The 24,700-nt window shown below is 38.8% G+C and overlaps 3 protein-coding genes across 4 annotated transcripts; 1 reads left to right on the plus strand and 2 right to left on the minus strand.

Moving 5' to 3' along the window:
• Nucleotides 1-541: 541 nt before the first annotated feature.
• LOC146699398 (uncharacterized) lies at nt 542-4,803 on the minus strand. Of its 2 annotated transcripts, none has more exons than XM_085472312.1 (7): nt 4,754-4,803; nt 3,015-3,152; nt 2,832-2,942; nt 2,667-2,723; nt 2,178-2,345; nt 1,970-2,086; nt 542-1,580 (listed from the first exon to the last, which is right to left on the minus strand). In XM_085472312.1, exons 2-7 carry the CDS (start codon nt 3,123-3,125, stop codon nt 1,512-1,514), a joined length of 633 nt encoding a protein of 210 aa, XP_085328438.1. In that variant the 5' UTR covers nt 3,126-3,152; nt 4,754-4,803; the 3' UTR covers nt 542-1,511. The 2 variants fall into 2 exon arrangements, with proteins under 2 accessions (XP_085328438.1, XP_085328437.1); XM_085472311.1 differs by having other exon boundaries at nt 542-1,583.
• Nucleotides 4,804-5,933: 1,130 nt separating this feature from the next.
• Nucleotides 5,934-7,972, minus strand: LOC146699399 (membrane-spanning 4-domains subfamily A member 15-like). Its single transcript, XM_085472313.1, has 5 exons — nt 7,871-7,972; nt 7,677-7,787; nt 6,990-7,046; nt 6,653-6,879; nt 5,934-5,970 (listed from the first exon to the last, which is right to left on the minus strand). The coding sequence occupies exons 1-5, from the start codon at nt 7,970-7,972 to the stop codon at nt 5,934-5,936; spliced, it is 534 nt and encodes a 177-aa protein (XP_085328439.1).
• Nucleotides 7,973-10,608: 2,636 nt separating this feature from the next.
• Nucleotides 10,609-21,266, plus strand: LOC146699400 (uncharacterized). Its single transcript, XM_085472309.1, has 8 exons — nt 10,609-10,921; nt 12,176-12,453; nt 13,325-13,522; nt 14,331-14,447; nt 18,261-18,317; nt 18,613-18,750; nt 19,026-19,148; nt 19,308-21,266. The coding sequence occupies exons 2-8, from the start codon at nt 12,361-12,363 to the stop codon at nt 19,371-19,373; spliced, it is 792 nt and encodes a 263-aa protein (XP_085328435.1). The 5' UTR covers nt 10,609-10,921; nt 12,176-12,360; the 3' UTR covers nt 19,374-21,266.
• The last annotated feature ends 3,434 nt before the right edge of the window (nt 21,267-24,700 follow it).

The raw sequence follows: 24,700 nt of genomic DNA on the forward strand, positions 1-24,700 counted from the left end.
GTCAAGCAGCGTTTGGATATCTGACCAGGAGGCCTCCTGGGTAAGATGTACCAGGCATATCCTACCAGGCCTTGGTGTGTCTGGCCTTAGCTGGCCTGGGAATGCTTCCCTCAAATAGTAGATGGCTGGGAAGAGGGAGATCTGGGCTTGTATGTTTAGGTTGCTGACACCCGTGGCCTGGCCCCAGATAAGCGGAAGAAAATAGATGTGTAAATGCTAATCACAGGTCAAGCAGCTGTGCATACTTGCTTGTTTAAAAAAAAAAAAAGCTTTTCAGTGTCACAGCTTTCCACAAATCATATTCAAACATTCCTGACATTTTGCTAAGTTAAGACTTTGAGATATAACAGCTGTGTTCTCACCAAATTGTTCAGGATCAGCTCCACTTTGAGCTAACCTGATAGCGCTGGTTCACATTTTATTTCTTACAAAGCGTGTCCAGCATGTACGCTGAGACGCCTGCAGAAAAGCCGACTGAATATTATTACTGAAAAAACCCCACAGCGTAATATCACATCTTTTGCAATTTATTTAGGTTTTATTCAATAAATGTAGAAGATTATTTGCAGCCAGAAAACACACTTAACATTTTGAAATATACTGAAACGGGTATCAGAGTAAATACTGTCTTTACTGTGTAACTATTACATGATAGTTACACATGGGGACACTGTGTTAAATGTGAATACAACGATTTGCAAATCTCATAAACCCACATTTTATTCCGAGTAGAACAAAACATTTAAATGTTTAACCTCAGATTTTTACTGTTTCACTTAAAATAGTAGCTTATTTTGAATTTGATGGCAGCAATTAAACAAAAAAATGGTATGGGTGCAAGCTAATTAGGTTAATGAGCAACAGGTCGGTAGGATTACTGGATATAAAAAGGATCTCACAGAGGCAGATTTTCTCAGAAACAGAGACAGTTGGAGGTTTTCTACTCCACAAAAACTGTCTACAAATTGTGGAACAATTTCAGAAAAATGTTCCTTAATGTAAAGTTACAAAAACGTTGAACATCTAATTATCTACTGTACAGACTGTCATCAAAACATTCAGACTCTGCACGACCGACAAGGCCAAAAATCAACACCAGATGCCTGTGATCTTCCTCAAGAGCCAATAAAAACAGGCATCATTTTAATGGAATCCGTGCATGGGCTCAGAAACACTTTCACAAATCACTGTCTGTGGACACAACTCACAATGACCTCCATGTTGTTGCTGCTATTAAATTTAAAATTACCTTTTTGTTTTTTTCCTGAAATTTACATTTTCTCAGTTCAAACATTTGACATCTATTTCTGTTCTACTGTGAATAAAATATGGGTTTCTGAGATTTACTCATTTTCACTGCATTTTAACTTTACACTTTACACAGAATCCCAGCTTCTTCAGAGTTGGGGTTGTACTTTTGATTACCTTTCACTAACGCATCTTATAGATTTACACAAGGTTTAAAAAGACATATCGCTTTTTCATGCATCCACATGTTAGGGTAGTTGATTTCAGGCACCAGGACACGTCATGAGGACTTCCTTCAATACAGGCTTGTAAATCTCAGCATGTCTGAGATCCTGCTGAGACAAAGCAGAGTAAAAAGTCAATTACAGATAATTGTACAGGCCGTATCTATTTTTCTTCATGTAGTTTTTAGTCAAGCTATATCAGCACATCCAGCAGCCCAGAGCAACTGATACCTGATAGGTCGTTACAAAGAATAGTACTATAAATATTATGGTCTGAGGAGGACCTCGACTCTTACACCTCGATGTGCCGTTGTTTTTGTGCTTTAGAAAATCAAGTCAGTAATTGATGACTTTAGCCAATTACAGTCTTACAAATACACCATCAACACAAGGTTATTCCTTTCATTATACCATAAAGAGAGAGAGAGTGTGTGTGTGTGTGTGTGTGTGTGTGTGTGTGTGTGTGTGTGTGTGTGTGTGTGTGTCTTAGTTCATACTTTTTCCTTCATCCTGTTACCCAGAGCCCTGATTCCCAGAACCGTGGCACTAATGCAGACGCACAGCTGGAGAACAGTGAGCACGATCAAAGTAATGTCCATGGCTGTCAGCAAACTCTGAAATAAAGGAATAATTAACAAAATACAATCAATGTGCACGATTAATGACAAAAATATGCTATTCTGTATGTTTTAAAAGCATATTTACCTGAGCAAAGAACGCCACATATTTGCAGTTATCGTTGAATTGAGCAGTGGACCAGTTCAAGTCACACATCCAGACAACAGAGGCTTCTGCCAGGTCTATAGCATACAGCACAATACCAGTGATGGCGAAGATGCAGCCAGCTATGTTCATAAACACAGCATACCATGTCTGAGAGGAGAGATTCAATCATTTACCTCACTGTGCTCCATAACAATGTACGTTTCCTTTTAACTTTAGTCTTTAAAGTAAAGTGTGCGTGTTAGTCCCCATAGGGAAATAGTTCCTCTGCATTTAACCCATTCACCCAGTGAAGCAGTGGGCAGCCACCAGTGCAGCGCCCAGGGAGCAGTGTGTAGGGACGGTACCTTGCTCAGGGTACCTCAGGGTAGCCGTTCAGTGGAGTCGAACCCCCGACGTCCGATCATGGGGCCACCACTCTACCTACTGAGCTATCCCTGCCCTCGAGTAGTAGTAGTAGTCTTTACTTACAAAGCACAAGCAGGGGCACTGGCCGATGATAATGGAAAGGATTCCAGCTGCGATGCACTGAACGGGGATCAACGACTCATTAAACAACTCATTAAAGTCAGAAATACTAAATGCATCATTTCTTATTTTGTTTTTATTCTTAAATCAACAGTTTTATTTTTTTACCACTGCACCCAGCCAGTAAGGAGCTCCCAAGCTGGTCAAATCTCCAGGATGTGTGCTTGTGCGTCCGGGACCAAGCCCAATGTTAAACAGCCCCACCATGATCTGTATGGTCTGTAAAAGAATAAATCACACAGTCATACCAATGAAAAATGAATTTTTTAAATGAATTTGAGTTCCCCTCACCCCAAGAACTGCAAATGCCCCATTAGGCATCGCCCCCCTGAACACTGGACAGCTGGTGAAAGTCTTGAGGGTTTGATGCAGTGGTGGAAATCTGCTCTTTTTTGTGGTCATCACAGTGACTATGGATAACTCTCACATCTGCAAAGTGGCAAAGAGATTTTAGGAGGCATGGTTCAACAGACACACTGAAATTATGAATCCCACTATGAAGCCAAAACAGTAAATCACAACTCAAACAACACAAGACTGACATATCGCTATGACTCAAATATATGCAGTGAGAGTGTGTAGTGACATGCTGCATAATGTAATCCTGCTGTGTCATATAATTTTACATAATGATATTTCACAGATAACTTGTCTCTATACACTTAAGCATTTGCACGTGTGACATATAAAGGAATGTATAACTATGTTATAAACACCTGTTTCCAAAGAAATTGAGAAGAGATGTAAATAAAAACAATAAAAATATAATGATTTCTAAATCACTGAAACCCTGCTAATTAGATTCATTGGCAAAAGGTTGGCTGATAACATGATTATGGACAGAAGTGCATCTGAGAGAAGGTGGATGCATTGGTAAAGGTAGTTTGTTTTTTGGTTTTGTTTGTTATTGTTGTTTTTAAATAACTGTTCTCAAAATAAAATTAGAAAAGAAAATGCATGGATGTCATCATCAATTTTATTGCTACTCTATAAGTACAAAATTTAAAAAGTAAAGAAGAGGTGGGGAAAAAACACTCTTCAATCATGCTATGACTGTCCACCAGAGGGCGCTCTGCAACTTCGCTGTTTGCTGCTGTTGGAATGCCACAAAAAGAATAACCAGCAACCTTAGAGCACAAACAAACAAATAAACGGGAATAAAGGGAAAATTGTTCTCATTTTTCTAAAGAATATATATATATATATATATATATATATATATATATATATATATATATATATATATATATATATATATATATATATATTAGTCGACATATTGGCATATCGCATTTTGAAATGACAAAATATGTGTATTTTTTAAAATCTAAATTTTTTTTCTTTTAACAAAATAATAAGCACTGGATCGCCTTAATGTAGGTTTTTCTTTTGATTGTCGTTTGTTATCATAACTACCCAAAGTCCCCGAACTGTCAAATTATAAGTTGTTTGCTTTGTTTATGGCAGGTTTATGAGTGTAGGAACGCTTGGATTGTTGGTTGAAGAGAAGAAGAAGTCAGTTTGCTCCGTGGGAAGTGTTAGTGGTCCTTTTCACTATCATATTACACTTCACAGCTACAAACGCTGGAATTTAATGTGATTGACATGCGTAATTTCAAAACAGGAAGCGCTGCTTGGTATTTGAAAGAGTAACTGTGATTGAATGCTTACGAACGGGTTTTGTCTCTCAGCAGATGAAGTTCTGAGAAATCTTTGCACTTCCTTCAGCCTCTTATATTATAGCAAAGATATGTACTCAAATAAGAAATCAGGGTAATTGAAAGTGACCTTGAAAATCAATTATTAACCCAAAACAGCTAAAATAAAACAAAATCGAACAAAATTAAAACGAATAGGCTACATGATAAAAAAAATTAATGTATTCAAAGTTTAAGTTTAAATTATTCCTTGTCTATTCATTTCTTTTGCAAGCAGTGCAAACATTGAGAAAAATCCGCATCATACAGTCCGCGGCTTCACGTTAAGTATTATAAATGACTGCAAGTGTGCGTTTCGTGCAGATGACTTACCTGGCGAGCTGCCTCAATCCCTGTAACGCCAACAGTTTCGTTCGCTGGTGACAAACTCAGGTAAAAATAAAAGTGAAACTTCCTGTGTCACACTTTTCTTCAAAATAAAAGCCATTTAAAACTGAATGTGCAAAATCTATGACCAGGTTAAAGTTCAGCATTTCTGGAACATAATACAGTGATGCCACCTGGTACTCTGTAAGTAATTACTCCCAGCTCTCTTTATTTTGTTCCTGCTGATTCGATACACAGTGGTAACGTAAAGTTTGTTTAACACAGAGACAGTTCTTTGTCTTTTATATAAAGGGACGATTTTCTGCACATGAAAAATATTATGTGCAGACTTTATCTTAACATTAGTTAACAAAAGAGCAGTGACACATCAAAAAAATAATAATATGGTCTATGAATAAAAATACATGTGACGAAGGTTTTTAGATTTTTTTTTAAATAATAAAATTGTCACGTGATGAAGGTATTCCAGAAAAAAATATGTTCTAGTGTTTTGTTTTCCTCTTCTTCTATCGTTTTAATATTAATCATATTAAAAAATGATAAGTGCTGTAACTGAAGAGTCATCATTGTTTTCATTATGCTTTTTAATTAAACGAGTAAGAACAATACATAAAGCTCATCATTTTATTTTTTTTTATAGGTTGGTTCATTTTACAGTTTCATTTCTAATTCACTGTGTATTCTTTCTGTTGTCATATGCAGCTAAAAGCTAAAACAACATTTGGGCCCTTTTTCAAAACAAACAAACAAAAACGGGGAAAATAAGTGAAAATAACAGTGAAAATATTTATTAATTAAAATTATCATTTTGCAGTTTGCTCCATTCACTCAGTGAAGTTACAGTTTATTAAAAGAGCTAAAAATACGAGAAAAAACAGACAAACTAGTACTTCCATACCGTGCATTGATGTGCTTTGCTAATGTGCAACCGTGCCATTCAATTACTATTATATGTTTGTAGAATAGAAAATCTGCAAGTTAGAAAATGATTAGAATGAATTAATTGAGTTAAGAAACAGCTTTGCAGTAACAGTCATTAAACATTATTACTGTTGTAATGCAGTTTTGATTTGATTCTGCTAGTAGATCTTGAGGATTTATTTCAAGGATCCAAACATTAGAGTGAATCCTTTTTCAGCACCGGGACTCATCATGAGGACTTCCTTCAAAATTGGCTGGGAAATCTCAGTATCTTTGACACCCTGCAGACACAAAACACAGTGCACTTCAAGAACATTACATCATGATTTACTGATGGGTTATTTTTGTTCTGTGAGTTGTCAATATTATATCTGCACAGGTGCATTCTTATCATTTATTGTACGTGTGTGTAGAACAGAGTCTTCTCATTTGTTTACACAATGACATCAGAAAATTAGCATAAAGAAATATTTCAAGTACTTCCCAACGGTGGAAAAAGCCAGAAATCCTATGAAACTGAAGAACAAAACAAATAGTTTTGCTTCTTTTTTTTATTCAAGCATCAAAGAAATCATCTACAAGCAGATGAGGATTTACAGAGAGATACTGGACGGGATTATTGTCAATACTTTCTGCTGGAGTTCAGAGAAACAGAAGTAAATGTGCAGCTCATGCATTCATGTGTTCACGAGGTCAGTTTTCATTTCCGGGATGGATCGGGATGATCTCTTGTGGCAGACTTGTGGCAACTGTTCCTCGACATCTTTGTCACCCTGTGGACACAGAGCTCTGATGCCCCAAATAGCATAACGAATATTGACAGCCAGCTGAAGAAGAGCCAGGATGATCAGTGTGATGTCCAAGGATTTCAGTAATTTCTGATGATTTTTGAACACAGTAAAATAAAGAAAAAACACAATTTACCTCAAAAATTGTCATATAGCACTGTACAGAGCAACTCACATGACAACTTTGCTGCAGTTATTGTACACTGTAAATGTGTGTTTAGGCTGGATTACTTGGGCAAAAAGCGCTACATTTCTGCAGTTGTCTTCATCAAGAACAGCTTCATCGCTGCTGCGGTCACAAATCCAGAGGAGAGAGGTGTCTCTCAGGTCCATGCCATACAGCACAATGGCAGTAATGGCAAAGATCCCACCAGCAATATTCATGAAAACAGAGAAGCCCATCTGAGAGGAGACATTTAGAAAATTAAAACTTAGAAACAAGTTGTTTAACACATTTTTTATTGACAATCTTATTTAGAGTACAGTCTTAAGTCCTTCATGAGTTTTCTTACCAAACAGGATGAACGGAGTTGTCCAGCCAAAATGGACACAATTCCACTAACAATGAACTGGTGAGAGGTCGTAGACACGATGTTAGAGGTGATCATAAATTCAAGAAAAGTCCTTTTTTTTAAAAAGAAAAAGGTAATAGACCATTTAACAAATTGTTAATGTATTTATCGAAAAGTTATAGACTTTAGTTTCGGGTGATTTTACACCTTTGCTTAGCAGGTGAGTTCCAGCTGGAAACATAAATTCTTTTGAGATTGTATCAGGAAGGAGATCTGGTGTAAAACTCCACCAGAGCTACCTGCTTTGGTGACCCTTGTGACAAAGGGACAGCTCTGGTCATGTCAGGCAAACAGCCCCACCTCACTGCTGTAAAATCAATCAGCAGAAATTTGACACATAGGGAGAGGAGCTACAACACCAAGCCCAGCATGAGTTATGAAGTAATTGATCTGAGCTATTGTGAAGTCCAATTGAGAGCTGCCACGAAGTGTACAGTTGTAGGTTGAAGAATGACTCCCAACATTAAATATTTGGACCTACAAATGACAGGATAACTAACATGTGCATAAAAGACACGTTAATTTAAGAAAGGCCTTCTTTTTTCCTGCAGGTCAAAATAAAAAACTCTTCTACCACAAAAAAGTGCTAAATACGCAACAATAAAAGGAAAAAGAAGATTATTTTACCACAGCACCCAGCCAGTAAGCAGCTCCCAGGCTGCTGAGGTCCCCAGGATGTGTGCTTGTTCGTCCTGGCCCAAGTCCAATGTTAAACAGGCCCACTAAGATCTGTATAGTCTGTAAAGGATTCAGAACGATTAAAGTAAAAGCTTAAAATTATCTTTTAACAGCTGGATGATACATTTCTTTTACGTTCTCACCCCAATAGCTGCAGCATCAAAGACCTGCAGCAGATGCAAACAGCAGCAAATCTTTGGACTGCAGCAAAGAAACTTCAGGATGTGACACACTGATGGAAGCATCTTCTCACTATTTGCCAGCTTCCTTTTTTTGATGATGGACCGACACCTAAAACTTGAAAGACGTTTCTGTCCTTTTGTTCAGCAGTGGGAATGTGCCTCCCACCAAAGAAATGTGTCGTCTTGCTACTGACTAGAGGTTGGAGCTCACGCAGTTGGTCTCTCATTTTTGGTTCATGTGTGCATGTGAGGGGTGGGTATTTGCAGAGGACCCACATTTGAATGTGCCAAATTCTCAATGCTTAAAGCAAACAGAGTCACAATTATCAGTCAACAAACCTATCAAATCCAAACATGCAGGTGTATTAAAGCTGTGGGTGTGCTCTAAGGCAGTGAGATAATGCTTGTGTCCTTTGCCTGCCATTATTTATTTAGTAACTGTAAAATATGCAACAGAGGACAAAGTAAAGCTTGTTGTGTTTCTGTCTTTTCTGTCTTATTCTTTAATAATACATATTTTTATTAAATACTTCTGCTTTTTTAATCTTCCATTCACCTGTGATATGTATATATTATTAAGTGCTGTATGATGCAATGGTGGCTTCAAGTGGGACTTGGGGAAAAGGTCAAAATGTGACATTTCTTCTGTTGCAGCTAATAAAAAAGATAACTTGAATGTTGTCATGGTTACTTGGATTATGTATATGTTCCTTAGCTGTTAGTTTCCTTTTGTGATTCCTGTCTCCCTGGTTGTGTCCTTGTGTTTGTCTGGTTTCTCTGTGTTCCCTCTCTTGTGTTGTTATTATATCTGTAGCCCTGCATCCTGTGTTTCTCCCTATCCTGGTCCCACATTCTCCTCTCTGTGTTTCATCTTTTTGTTTTTCCAGTCTTTCTGTTTTTCTTCACTCCCAGTGTCAAGCTTATGTGTCTGAGTCTCAGTGTGGATGTGTTACTTTCCTATTGTGTATATATTGTCTGTTTCTGCCACTGCTCTTTGTTACATGGTCGTCAATTTTTCCCTCATCCTGGCTGGCCTGTTCATTTAGAAGTTTCCTGTTTAGTTCCTTTTTATTTCTAAGTGTCAGCTTAGTGGTAGTGACAGACAAATGAAGCTTTCTGAAGCATCGGAACTTGTATCCATAAAGGGTTCATTACTCAAAGTCTTTCAACATAATCTTCTTTGGTAGCATCTGGTGGCCAAAAATATGAAGCAGGTTGAATCTACAACTTAAAAGGAACTGTTTCCTCATGGTTGCCCACACAAGAGAGCAGAGTTGACAGCTTCTGTTTAATAAAATGTAGCAGTTCTACCTGAAATCATTCTAATCATTCTAACATTGTGGAGTTTTGTACATGTTTCTTTTTAACAGTTCCAGTAGACTGAGTAGTAGTACAGGCTTTTTGATCTAAATCCATCACAGGACAGCAAACTAACCTGTTCATCCTGCAGTAACCTGCAGAGCATTTTTAAGCAGCCTATAAATGACACAGGTAGTCTGCCTCAGTTTGATTTGTAGCACCTTTCACAATCTGAAGAAATATAATGTCACATGTAGCCTACAGACCCAAAAAACAATAACAATCCCCCCCCCCCCCCCCACACACACACACACACACACACACACACTAAAAAGAAAGAAAGAAAGAAAGAAAGAAAGAAAGAAAGAAAGAAAGAAAGAAAGAAAGAAAGAAAGAAAGAAAGAAACACTCAAGTAAACTTCAGATGCCTGAAAATTCTACTTAAGTACAGTGACAAAGTATGTGTACTTCGTTACTTCCCACCTCTGCAATCACCACCAAAACACGCAGCGCAAATCCCGTCAGTGATTCATTTTCTTGTAAACTTTTGGAGGATTGGCGCAGTTACGATTTTCTGTCACGTTCACCTGTGTCTTAAATTTTTAGCAATAACGCTGTTTCAAGCTTAATAACAATAGTAGTTATTTAATACTTAAATGCCATCCAAAATTAATTATAATTATGTTGTAATATAACACACTTCTTGGAGGTTTGCTGTGCTTCCACTAAAATCCTACGAACAGTCATTAATGTGCATTTCTACAACAATTTGCTGTTTCACTTAATGCCTAAATAAATAGATAAAAATCGGCGCTTTGATTATTATAATCTGTTTCCTTATCCTTAGGTTAATGTAGTGACACGTCTGATTTCATATGTGTGTCCACCAGAGAGCACCGTAATTCTTTTCAATAGTCCCAAATTTGATGAAGCCTCATAAAAACGTTTATTTGCTAGATTATTGTCAGAAATTATCATCATTTTAGCTAAACTTTTTAGAAAAATTGAAAAAAAAACAACACAATGTCAAAGTAATATAAAAAAGTTTTGCAGATGTTTATATAAATATTTATAATATATAGTTATAACCGGAGTTCATTTAAAATATTGCTAAATTAGTCCACCAACGTTTTCCACTGTGTTGTTCCTTTTTGCTAGTGAGGGTAATTCTTCTATATTGGATTATTTTCAATTATCAGTGTGTTTAACTGGACGTTGAGCAAAGGGTTAATTTGTTTATATCTTCCTTGTGGGCGGAAGAACAACGGGCAAAATTTCGCATCCAACAACAGCTGCGCAACAAACATACAACCAGATATTAATTTGATCTTGCTTGCTTTTCTTCTGCTCTGACAAGTAAATCGGTTTTTGTTTTATTTTGTATTGTAATTTAGGTCAATGTGACGTAATCATTGGTAAACAGGGGCTGGAGATCAAAGCGGGCCTGTAGGACTAACTTGGAAAGCTGCAATGCCCTCCGTGGTGCCAGTCACGGGTGGAGCTGTATTACTGTAATAGTTGAATTACGTCATACTGCGCCATATTATAGTGTCCAGAAAAAAGGCTGACCAAAAGCATAGCTCGATTTTCCGGAACAGTTGACGCAGTTTCGCTCCCTGCCGCTGGTAGCAGGGCAGTCACTTTCAAACATTTACAGGAGTAAAGTCGAGCTTCTTCCGCTTTACAGCAGATTAACGTCGAGTTTTCTCTCTGGTAGGTAACAGCACTTTCCTTATATGAGGATAAAAAAAACAAAAAACAAAGGCCAGACGATTTCAAAAATATCAACAAAGCTAATGAAAAGAGAATTAAGTTCAGAATTTTTCATGCAGCTTTACGCTGTTACTTAATTTCACAGGAAGATGGAATTACAGTACAATCTGTCTGATATTTGTTTCATGATTTCTCAGTCTCGGTTTCAGAAATACTCTCCAATGCCACTTTATCGAGTGCATGCTGCTAATAGGAGCCTTTGCCTTCAGAGCTGGTTTAATTCTGCTTGGCACAGATATGCTTGCGATTCTCAGCCTGTTGCTTCTACTCATTCAGACGTTCTATTCAGACTGCCTTGTCCCAGAGAAATGTCACCCTGATTTTAATTAGTTATGATGTGCATGTTTGCAAATCCTTCTGCAACTCAGCACGTCAGCCTCAATAATTCGATTCAATTATAGCACTGAATTGATGCTTTTGACCTTTATTATACAGAGTGCCAACTCTTAATGAGCACAACTGGAATGTGTATAAAAAAACACATAAAAACAACTTATTTAATCATTTTATTCCTAACACCTTTGTTAAAGCTCAAAGCAGTCTGGCCATTCTTCTCTGACCTCTATAATAAACAAGGTATTTTTCTCTCATAGACCTCACTGAATTTGTCATTATGGACATTTTTCTGTAAACCTTAGAAATCATTGTCTAAGTAGATCATCAGTTTCTGTAATATTCAGACCAGCCCATCTCTTACCGAAGACCACTTAAATCACCTTCCTTCACTTTAACCTCAGCAGGTCATCTTTCCAATATCTGCATGTTTAAATACTTTAAAGTGCTTTCATTAGATATTTCACTAACAAGCAGTTTAATGGTTAATAAAGTGACTGTGAGTGTTTTTCTTTAGTACTGTTATTCAGTTAATCATCATCTTTATCTAATATTTAAATGTATAGCACATGGACAGCAAATGTAAACATAACTGCATCACTTTATGTAGTAATTTATTTATATACAAGTTATTTTATTTAATTATAATTAACAGCCATTCAGTATAAGTTACCGTTAATGGAGCTCACCTTCATTATAAGGTGATTTTATAAGAATTAATATAAGACAATAGTGTGACAGGGTGTGGTTGGTAGCTCAGCTGCAGAGGAGGAGTGAAGCAGTGGGTTCAGGGTGTGGTGTCAGGGAAGGCTGGTGTTTACAGTCGACGAGCATCATCTAATCATGCCTTCCCTATTTCAGTAGTGGCCGGGCTGGAGAGGAGAAGAGCTGCTGGAGCAGAGCACTGGTGCAGATCTGGAGCCGAAGAAGTGTGCGCTGGAAAGTGCAAAAAGTGATATTGTAGCAAATAAACAAAGGCAAAACGCACGTTTCTGCATCATGTCGGTGTTTTGGGTTACAGTGGTGCTGAAACCCAAGCTCCCCAGATGACCCCCAAGCAATTCTGGAGGTGTTCCAGGCAACCACGGTCGCATACTAGTGGAAGCCCAGGTGGCGGCGCTGAGCCTTCTCACAACAGTGTACGTGTCCTTTCTGACGTTAGGAGAGCCATCGTGGACTGATTGGGGCCCTCCCCTGAGGACCATCAGCGCCCCTTCCAGATGGGATGGGAGGACTGGCCCTTGGCGTTCAGGAGGCTGCATGGCGCTGCAGCACTGTTTTGAGAGTGTTTTGCAGTTATGTTCTGCCATACAAATCTCATGAAGCATCACTTTGAAACGCAGGCTGGTGTGATGGTGTGTTCGCACCACTACATGTTACCTGAGCACGAAAGACAAATTGTGCAAAACGAACTGGCAGAAATGTTAAAGCTGGGAATAGTAGAAGAGTCGCACAGTGCTTGGTGTAGCCCCATAGTTAGGTCTATGTGGTTCTGTGTGAAGTATTGCAAGATGAACGAAGTGCCACCGTTTGATGCCTACCCAATGACCCAGGTCGACGAGCTCCTGTGTACATCATTGACTGCCCCATTGTGTACATCAGCTGAAAATTGTCGGAGCATGAGGCCAGGTACGGTACATTAGAAAAGGAGTGCCTGGCCATCTGGTGAGCGGTCAACTCCCTATTTCTGTAGCGGCAGGGCCGGAGATGAAGAGAGCTGCTGGAGCAGAGCACCGGTGCAGCTCCGGAGCTGGAGCAAAATTCGCTGGAACGTGCAAAAAGTGCTATTGTACAAAGAAAAAAAAACGACAAAGCACAAGCTTCTGCGTTGTGTCAAATCCTTTGGGTTACAAATCGGTATTGAGGGAATTAGATTTTTTATTTTGTTATTTGCACAAGTTAAATAAATGTTTTGTCTTAACACTTCAATGAGTTCAGCCATTTCTCCACAGCTGGGGCCTTAATGTGATTCAGACTATGTTCATTTTTTTCTACTCTTCTCTCTTTCAGTCTCCAGGATCTACAGGCAGGATGTCTGTCACTGTGTCCAAGGCTGATGGAGTCACTATACTCACCTTGACCTCTGACCCTAATAGCCCTTGGCCTCCTCTGTGCCAGATCCTCAAGAACCTTTGCAGCAGTCCAGTGTGCTGCAAAGTGTCTCAGCACCTGAGGCGCCTCAAAAGACCTTCTGAGATAGTGCTGGGGGTGAGCTACAACCTTTAAAGCTTCAGATAAGCCTCCAGATGTTCTATTAACTCATTCACTGCCAGCCATTGGCAGTGAATGAGTTAAACCCATTGACTCATGCACTGCAATTGACGGCTGTAGACGTCAATGGCAGTGAATGAGTTAAAAATGCAAATGAACTGCTAACTTAGTCTGATACACGTTTAGTTAATATTCTTTTAATGAGCTTCTTCTTTGCACCCACCACATACTTCTTTAAAGGCTTACAGACAAACTCACTCATCCACTTGTACATTTAAACATTCAGGAGATAAAACACTGTCAGAACTTTTGTTGCCTCCTATTAATGTCAGAAAGCCTTCCAAGAAGACAGAGTAAAGGTAAATTTTATGTGTCAGGGATGCCACTGGCTTTGTATCAGTGTCATGTTTCCTTACCCCACGTGAGTCTAACTCTCTCACTGACAAATTTATTGGACTTAAAAGTGAGACGCTTTTATCCACTGTGGTTTAAAAGAGGGCAGCACGATGGTTAGCGATGTTGCCTCCTCCTGACTTCACTTCCACCATCAGGCTGGGGTCTTTCCGTGTCGAGTCTGTCCAGGGTGTACTCTGCCTCTCGTCCTAAGACAGTTGGGATAGGCTCCAGCCCCCCCGCAACCTTGTAAAAGGATAAGCAGAAGAGAATGGATAGATGGTTTAAGAGTTTTCTCATCACACTACAGAAAAAGCCTGAGAGAAAGTGCTCCAGTATACAGCATATCCTATGACTGGTGTTGAACACCACATGATCACATGTTGTTCATTCTGTGCTTCTTCTTTCTCAGACTCTGCAGATTATGATTGGGCTTCTCAATGTTGTCCTCGGATCAATCCTTATAAGCCAACACGATGGATCATGGACCATGAGTTATACCGGCTATCCTTGTTGGATGGGAGGGTTGGTAAGCAAGCTAAGCAGCTTTTTCCTCATGTTTCTGAACTAAGATTGGATCCACATAAGTAAATACTACTCAAAGGAGCTGCTGGAGAAACATTTTGCAGCGTATTAGGTTAACTGGTAACAGGGCAGAAATATCTTCTCTGGGCCAAAGCTAATTTAAAAAGCAAAGTGTATAACTGTTCTGTGGTCAGACGAATCAAAATGTGGAAATAATATCCAAAAACATTTATTTCTTCGAAGGAAGTACAGGAGAAATATCTGTTTTTTGAAAAGATTTCATTTGCTTTGGCAGCGCTGGACCTCTGTGAAAGCAGCCATGTGACTCGACAAATAACATGACCCTGAATTGGGCAATACAGTTTTATATCCCAACAATAACACATTACTATTATGACTTTCTTCTTCTGGAACTGACGTGGCAGTCCTGTTGTCACCCTTTGAATCTCCTTCCCCCGCTCACGTCTGTTCACATCCCTCATTATCTGCTCCTTTCCTGGAATGACACAGACAAAAAAAAACCCTCCCTGCCTTGCTTTGATATTATCCTGATACCGATTTATTATCTAAGTTTGGGACATTCTGTTCGGACTCACTTGGCCCAGAAAATATCATCCTGACTGTTATTTGGTGTGATGAAAGACCCTCTGCGCTTTATGCCAATTCTCAATATTTCAGTCCAGACATGGCACTGACAGAGGCTCCCGACCCTCAAAAACACAGAGCGCCAACAAGTTTATGAGTACATGTGATATGTATATAAAAATATCAAAAAACAGATTTTGTCTGTGAAGAATTTAGCGAAGTCTTTGCAGGCCATGGTCGAATGAAGTTCAGCTGAAGTGAAGGCCAGTTGGTTTCAGAGATTTCAGCTCGCCGTGCCCTGCTTGTGATACGTCCTCCCCCTTCCAGGAGACATGATTTATGTCATGTTTATGTCAGAGTTTTATTTCTTGGTCACATTATCTGTGCTCCTTAGCTGTGTGCTAGCTTGCTCATCGCCATTGTTTTGAATCAATGGCGAGGTTGTTTCATTTCTACACAGTGCATTTACCTCCACGTTTACTTCTAAGCGATGAATTTTTGTCTCCAGTACTGCAATCTTCTGCAGGAGGCTGTGGTAGTCATCTGTGGAGAAGGGAGGCATCTTGTTGCCAGTTAGCCTAGCGGTTAGCACCTTTCACTTCACTGGATAACCGGTGTTCCCAGGTGTGCTGTCAGATCTAGGCAAACTCAAAAAGTCAGGCAGAAGCTCCAGGTGTTGTAGTTTGTACCCCAGTTCTTTGTGATGACGTTTGTAATTTTTGGGCTTCAACTTGTAATTTGTGGTCTGGATCTTGGATTCTTACTTGTCTTTCTTTTCCTCTTAGCATCCAATAGCACATTAGTGATGGGATTTCTGGCTCTTTTTAGCGAACCGACTCTTTTGGCTCGGCTCACTAAAAAGAGCCGGCTCTTTCGGTCGCACGACTCAAAGATCGGCTTAAAATGGGCCAAAAATCGCACAGTGTGAGCCCGGCATAAGAGCCGTTTCATTCACGATTGACACACCACTTTAGCACATATCTAAGGTTGTCATCACGTGCTCTCGCTTCTTGTCCATTTCCTTCCTCCTGATTTTCTCCCTTTTTTCGTCCATTCTGCTTGCTCATATTCTTCATTAGCTTGCTTCTCTATTTGGAATATGGTTGCACTCCTGGCTGTTGCCCCCACCCAAGACAAGATGCTATATCTAGGAATAAGGACTCGCTTACTTGCAGGTCTAATTATTATTTATTTCCTTTACTTTGCTGATATGTTTTTTCTCTGTTATTCTTTGAAATTTCTTCATCAATTGCTAAGAATTAGACCTCTATTTGAAAATGATGACAATGCAATGTTTTTCTCTTTTCACAAAACTGCAAACTTCAACTGTAAAGAAAGTAATACTGAAATAAAACTGCAAATGTAATTATTCTAATTTAACGCAAGGAAAATCAAAGCAGTGCAACCCAGCTGGTAAAAAAATTCAAAAACAAACACACTGTACTAAACTAATAAAAGATGAAATCAACAATGTCAAAATGTAAGAATTAACTAAAAAAGAATCTGTATCAATACTTGATTAGAAATGAATCAAACAAAAATAAAAGTCAATTTAGCAATCGACATAGGGGTAATTATCTTCAGAATCAAAACAAACAAAAATGAAAATTAATTTAGAAATTGACTCACGCAATTAACTGTATATATGAATCCAAGAAAATCATATCTGACAAAAATCCATTATAGGATCAAATGCAAAAACACTTGTCATCAACTGATGACAGAAATTAATCCCAAGATCAAATCCAAGGATCAGAAAAAAACAGCAGTTACTCTAAGAGTGTTAACTGATAACTCAATTAAATGATGAAGATACAAAGTCCAGATGCAAAAACAAATAGCAGTTAACTCTACAGCAGTTTACTGATAACAACTAATGACAGATCATTTGTTTCACACTGTAAACTGTAAAGCTGCTACGTTGGTCATTTTGAACCGCTTCAAAGTCAGTTCAAAATTTCAATTGTAAATTTTTAGACTGTTATTAACCATTTTTGCCTCAAAGTGTATATTTTACTCCTCTTACCTCAGTCTCAAATTGTACATATATTTATTCTTCTCATTCTTACTCTTCCTATATTTATTGTTGTTCTTTTGCACTGTATAGAACTGGAGCCTCTTCGTCTCATCTCTCTATATACTGAACTGTATATAGCAGAGGTGACAATAAGATAAGATAAGATAAGATAACCTTTATTAGTCCCACACGTGGGAAATTTGTTTTGTCACAGCAGGAAGTGGACAGTGCAAAAGTTATGACGCAAAAATTAGAATACAATAAGAATAAATACAGTACACAACTGTACAGAATAGAATAAAATAAAATACTATATACAGTAGAATAAAATAGAATAAAAATATACAATAAGATAAAAATAGAATACGAATGCTATATACAACTGAGTAAAAATACAACGATGCCAGAAAAGATAAATAAATAATAAATAATAAAGTTTATAATAATAATAATAAAGTTTACTTTGAGTGGAATTGAAAGGTCAAACTGCAAAAACAAATACCAGTTAATGCTAAGTGATTGCCAAACAAAAATAAATGTCAATTTAATATTTATCGTCAGAAACATCTAATTGTTTATCAAACAAAACAAAGTCAATTTCGACTTTGTTCCTCATTATCTGCTCCTTTCCTGGAATGACAGAGATCATGACCACTACTCATGCTAGTTCCTTCATCTGGGTAGGAATCTTCTCCAGGACCCAGGTCAGGTTCTTTTCAAATATTTATCTATTGGTATTACATGCTGCATCGTCTCACTGCATGACTATTATGTAATATCTCCTTCGTCTTCTTCTGTTTTACTGGCAGTTGGCAACCCATTTAATTAGAGCAGGTAGTTGTACTGTCTTCTAGTGGAAGAGAATGTAATTGTTCTGCCCGTTACTCATGCCAGTTGCTTAGAGTACGAATTAGGTGGAACCAGATTATCTTCCACGGCACACCTGACCATTTCTCACAGCACACCTGTGTGCCACAGCACAGTGGTTGAGAAACCGGGGTTCAGAGTATGTAGAGTATCAGACTTGGTGTTTAAGAAAAATCAGGAGGATCTTATGAAATCAAATGTGTTTTATTACTGGAAATCTTAATCCCTTACTTCTATGGTTTTATTGATATATTGCAGTTTCTTGTTGTCACCTTAGACACATGATGTGTGTCCTCGTTCAGTTGGAGGAATGTAACTTTATTGTCTTTGTTTTTTTGTCTTGTGTAGTTCATCATGTTTGGAATTGTCAGCATTTTGTCTGACAAGTATCCAAGTCCATGTCTGGTGAGTAGTTCAGATGTACCTTAGAAGGACAACTTGAATTTCGTGTGTCTTCTTTTTCCTGTTTAAGTTGAAGATATGAAAGTAGAAGTATACTATTCTATTTCAATATACAAGTTTACACCAGGTCTCATGTATGCACATCTATGTATATGTATTTATGTAGGATGGAGCTGCAGAGCTTTAATACCAACCATTGCAAGCTTTCCGGCACTGACTGACTGTAAAACTTTTAACCGACCAGCCTTCTAATGTCTAAAATTTTATTTTACACTAACTGACCCATCTTGTATTTCAGGTTATCGTCAATGTGATTCTGAATCTGACTGGCGTTGCTTTTGCCATTGCAGCTATTGTGCTGTATAGCATCAGTGTATCTAATCTATATTGGCCGGAAATGTGTTATGAATGCTACGGCGGCAAAACAGTAATTATGGTAAGTGTAGTTAAGGTTAGTTCAGGTTCAAATACCTAAGTGACAAGTGGAAAATATACGGTTTTAATTGTTTTGTAGATATAATCACAGGTTTCTGCTTCTGAAATCTGTGGATTTGCAGCTGGTAATCAGATAGGTTTTTGACTGTAGGAGGATGTTGCGATCACAGTCACGTCTGTACAGAAGTCTCCGCCCACTCTCCGGTCAAAGGGTCTGAGCCTCTGATCCTTTTATTACTGCAATAAAATTGAGCACTGTTGTTTGTATCCCAACAGATGCTCTACAGAAGCATCATTGCTGTGCTAATTGTGCTGTCAGTCCTGGAGCTCTGCGTCACCATCAGCTCAGTCGTCTTGGGGATCAAGAGTCTGAAGAGCAAAGAAAAGGGACAAACCAAGGTAACAGACTAGCATCACAGAAAATGTTGGCTGTAAATGTGGAGGGTTTTTTTGTTTTTGTTTTGAGTTCTTGTGTGGAAGTTTGTGAATATTTGGTGACTTGCTCAAAAGCCAAAAAGATTTAGTGTCATTTTACTTCACCAATCTTTTCTTTTTTAGAGCACTGATGACCCAGAGCTCTACAAACCACTTCTCGAGGAAGTTACCACTAAGCCTACAGTCTGAATATAATTGTGCTGTGAGGAATTGTAAGCATGTGCCTTCATAGCTTTGACTCTGTACTACGACTATATTGGTCCATGTTACATAAAAATAACGGAATCTGTTGCACGTTTCATCAGCATTTGACTACAGACGTGAGGGCTGTAGGTCTTTAGTCATTGAAGCTGAGGCACTGAGGCAACACTGTCTATATACTTTTGGCAGTGATGTTATTATTTTAGTTGTGACCATCATGGATGCAATGTGTTTTAGTGGCGAAAGCAATCACTTCTAACATTATAACTATGCTTAAAAAAGTGATCACATGTTTAAGCATAGTTATATTTAGAATAAACTTATTTAAAATTTTATAATGATATCTAATTTGAAGCCATCTCTAAGCTTATGAGATCATGCATATACTGTATATAGATCCATGATGTCAAGAGATGGGTTATGAAGCCTTTTTGTGAAGCTGTGGGCTGAGTGTTTTCGTCATCGTAGTGTTTTGAAATGACTCGAGAGTTTTCAAATTTCGTCTCCTTTATTAGTGCTAGTACGACTGGACTGAGGACGATCTGCAGGGCAGTTTGGACAGATACTAGAACCTTTTTGAATGGTTTTGACAACTTCCCATGCTGTGGATTTTTGGATGACATGTATATCTATACCCCAAGTGGAGGAGTTTAAGTATCTCAGGGTCTTGTTCACAAGTAACGGGAGAAGGGAGCAGGAGATCGACAGACGGATTGGTGAAGCGGCCGCAGTACTGGTCTGTTGTGGTGAAGAGAGAGCTGAGTGTAAAAGGAAAGCTCTAAATTCGCGGATACAAGCAGCAGAAATGGGCTTCCTCCGTAGGGTGGCTGGCCTCTCCCTTAGAGATAAGGTGAGACGTTCAGCCATCCGGGAGGGGCTGCCTTCCGGATGAGGGGTCCCGGGCATGTCCCACCGAGAGGAGGCTCCAGGGCAGACCCAGGACACACTGGAGAGATTATATCTCTCTGCTGGCCTGGGTGTTCCCCCGGACAAGCTAGAGGAGGTGGCTGGAAAGAGGGAGGTCTGGCTTCTCAGCATGGGCTGCTGCCCCCGCGACTCAGCCCCGGATAAGCGGAAGAAGATGGATGGATGGATGGATGGATGAATGGATGGATGGATGGATGGATACCTATATACCTGCACTGAACGTCACCAGACGTTTTGCTCCAATGGATTACAACCAAAACATGTCTCTTAAAAAAACAGAAAGTGTGCAGCAAAAATAGTGAACAGATCACAATAAAATCACCTTAAGGATCATAACAGTACTATATAATCATATATACACACACTTTACCTACACTGAAGTGTTTATATATATATATATTAGAATTAGCATTTTAAGCATTTAACCTATATATATGTATATATATATATATATAAAAATTGTATGTAACCAATATATTTAGGCCAAGTATTATCCACATCATAAATTTATGCATACTGCTTGTTTTGTGATTTAATAATCAGGATTAATGTCTGACATTTGACATGTTGTGGCCTATTGTGACAAAGCACAACAATGGTTTCTTTTTTTAAATTTATTGATTAGCATTCAAATGTATTCATTAAACGTGATCCATCTGAAGATGGCTCCTGGCCACACCCCTGACCTGCACCTGATCCTGCATCTGCTGTTTTTGGCTGGAGGACGAGTGGAAAGTTACCCAGTAGCAGGAGTGATTCCTGACCCCTATAAAAGATGGGTCAGCGGTCCACCAGGCTCTTTTCTGTCTCTCTTGGTGAGACTCTGCAGTCTGTGCTTATGGCTCTACACCCCAGGGTTTGCTTTGCTTCTTTCTATCTGTTGTTTTTCTATTCTGTCTTAATGTACTATCTTGCTGTTCACATGAGTCTGCTTATTAAATTGTGTTTCAAGAATGCCTGCTACTTCTTTCCAGAGGATTTTGTTTTTTTGAGTAATTTGATTTTCATTGGATTTAAAAAGTTGGATCTCCAAACCATTGGCTAGATAAGGTTATCATGTTGGCTTTAAAACCTGCGACCCAACACCTGTCCTGGAAAATCCAAAGAATTTCACTGGAGAAGATACTCTCAACAGTTATCATACAAGGATACATGAAAATGATTTGATATACCTTTATTAGTCCCACAAGGGGAAATTTCATAAGGCTGCCGACCTATTGCACACAATGGCGGCGCCATCTTACCCTCCGACCATACATACATTACACAAAAACATCACATGGGGAAGACAGGTCAGAGAGGTATAACAATGGAAAATGCACCACATGAGGAAAGATAAGGAGAAAAAATAACTCCCCCCAGACTGAGCTCCAACAGGGAGATCAATTTGAGACTGGAAAAAACACCTCTGCACATGAAAAACTCTTAATACACCAAAGAAACACATGACAAGCAACAGTGGTGGGTAAAGGGTGCAGCATCGGAAGGGAATAAGCGTCGAAGGCGTTTGGAAATGGAGGGGGGATGAGTGTGTGCATATCAGTGTATGTGTGTGCGTGTCCAGAGTTCAGCTGAGACAGTGTCGTTCGCCCTGCTAGGCTAAGTAAACAGTCTTCCAGCCAACCCAGGTGGCCTTGCATGGAATGGGAAGGAACAGACTAAACACAGACCGCCGCTGGCGCCAAAGGGGCTATCCACATGAAGTGATAATGTGGAAGTTGATACATTTTATTAGCCCATAGAACATGAAAGCAGTAAAGTCAGAGACACTGCACTCTCATTAGGAAAGCCTGGTTGTTAGCCAAGTATTACTCCTTGGATCATCCTACTTAACAACTTTTATAATAACCATAATTTACAAAATTAACTCTTTTTTTTCTCAATACAGTTTACATGAGCACACACACATCAAGGACAAACCAGGAGCGGATCTAGAGAAATATTCTTGGGGTGGCATGAAAATCAAATGGAAGAAAATCAAAGCTTTTTCTTTTTTCCAAACACATGCAGGTGGTTACTGCATTTGAATCCTTTTAAACATTTCAGTTACATAAAACAAGCACATTTGGATTTTTTGTACTGTATAGCCTATAAAATAAATAAATATGTAGCTCAATAAATACAAAATCCAGAAAATAACATGAATGGTTCATTTACAAACACAAGTCTAACGTAAGTTTCACACTGTTTTTCTGTTAGAAAAAAAATCAAATTGTTGCTTAAAGTTAAAAGTAAACGTCAGAAATCTGCCCTGTCGTGAATACAAATTTAAACCCATGTTTTCATGATTTTTTGGGTTAACCCTCTAAAGTCCAAAGTATAATTGGCTATTTTGGACTTATTCTTTTCAGCTCAACTTCACGTGTCTGAATTTGGTTGTTTTTTCATTGACATATTAACACAACTGATCTGAAATTACACAAAACACAAAATCCTAGTGGTAGTTTTTTGTTTTGGGTTTTTTTGGGGGGTTTTTTTTACAAAAAAACTTCATAACTTGAAATGAAAATATAAACTGTAAATTTTGAAAACGTGTGCACAAATTCTGTAAACATATACAAATATATATTTAAAAATGCAGGCATTACATTGGAGGGTTTTTTTTTTTCATTTTGTGCAACCATTTAAAAACACTACTATAACTAAAATGAAAGAACAATCAGGTGTCACAATAAGATGCCCCACAAATTATTTGTGCCATTAAAAAACATATTTGTCCGCTACAAGACAATCCATTTCCAAAAACCTGTTGAAATCTCAAATGCCATAGCTGGGCTGGCCATCGGGCATACCAGGCATTTGCCCGGTGGGGATGACTTATTTATTTTTTTGTAACGCATGAACAATGAAAGGTGGTGGATTGACCAGATGCTGGCCATGTGTAAAAATAACTCAGTTGTTTGGTGGTGGCTGTGGCAGAGCTTCCACAGAGGCCAGCAGGTGGTGGTCTGAGTGTCAGGTGAACTGAACTTCAGGTAAGAAGTTATGACCTGCAGTCTATCTGGGTCAGATATAAACCAAGTTTAGGTGGAGTTTATTTTCGTTGTGCTAACTTTTTATAATCAGTTACAATAACTCGTACTGCGTACTATCTAGCATGATGGAGTTTCTATACAGCTGGGTGGGTGCTATGATGTTACTGATAGTGAACTTTATTTTATTCATAAGGTTAGTTAGTAGAGTTGCCAACGGCTCCTTAAAAAATGGAATGGTTACTTTTACGTGTTTCGTATTGAGCTGAGAAGGGACGCAGTTTGTCCCGGACTTCAGCTAGAATGGAAAAAGGCACAAAGCTGGAGTTATTCTGTGTCTTTGCTGCACAGCTGCATCTTCTTCTGTTATTCTCTGCCCCCCTCCTGTCCTACTTCAATCATGAAACTGATCAATGATCAGCTGATCGGCTTTTCTCTCGTTTGTTTATCGCCCACTTTGCGCCAGAAAGAGGAAACCGGCGGATGTCGTGCTAAACAACAGCAGCATGTTTAAGCTTGATCAGCTGTTGTTATAATTTATTTAATATTAATTTCTAGCAGCTGATGTTTGCTGGAGCCTGTCAGTTTGGATATGTGGTGAGAGGGAAACATGTCCCCGTCCGGCCCTGTGAAATGCCCATGGTTGATTGAAATGTGCTCTGGCACAATCATAGGCATTACCACTGAAAACAAGAAAAAAAAGCGCTAAGGGCTGAACCAGTGCTGGACTGGGACAAAAAAAAATCGGCCCGGCATTTTGGCTGGAGACCGGTCCACCAGGTCTTATAGGAACGGCCATAAAGCCTTTGACAACAGGCATCTCCAAAAACGTTAGAGCACTTTTGCAAATATGTGATGGCTTGATAAATCGAGCAGGTATTTGAAGTTTACACAGCACCATTATCGCATGAAAATATCTTTAAATTTTATTTTGTGACCCAGAAAGAGTAATATTCCAAACTCTGCCACTCTGTGTTCCTCCGCCACTGCCTCCTTTGAGTTTTGGACGAAATGGATTCTGGGATATTGCATTTCGTCATTTCGAGCTGATTGGAGAGCAGAACAGCCAATCAGATTTTTTTGTATCCAAGTCTGTGATTGGCTGGTTTTGTGGCACAAATATAACGGTGTAGAGAAAGAGTTGAGCGCGCATGGGCAGAAATGTTGAGAGCGCGAGCAACACATTGCGAGCGAGCGCAAATGCAAAAACTGAGCTGGAGGTGCTGCTGGTGTGTGTATGTGGATAATAAAAACACTGAAATACATTTTTTGCACGCAGGAATGAATTTTGTTCACTCAAATTCAGCTTTTCTTCGCTCAAAATAAATTTCTCCTCAAAATTCAACACATGCACCTGCAAACTTTTTTTACGTGCGCTCAAATTTTTTTTACGTGTGCTCAGAATAGTGGCACAAA

The sequence above is a fragment of the Copadichromis virginalis genome, linkage group LG11, assembly GCF_057382275.1.
Source record: "Copadichromis virginalis isolate Kocher_CV1m ecotype Utaka linkage group LG11, C_Virginalis_male_GT1.1, whole genome shotgun sequence".
Lineage (NCBI taxonomy): Eukaryota > Metazoa > Chordata > Actinopteri > Cichliformes > Cichlidae > Copadichromis > Copadichromis virginalis.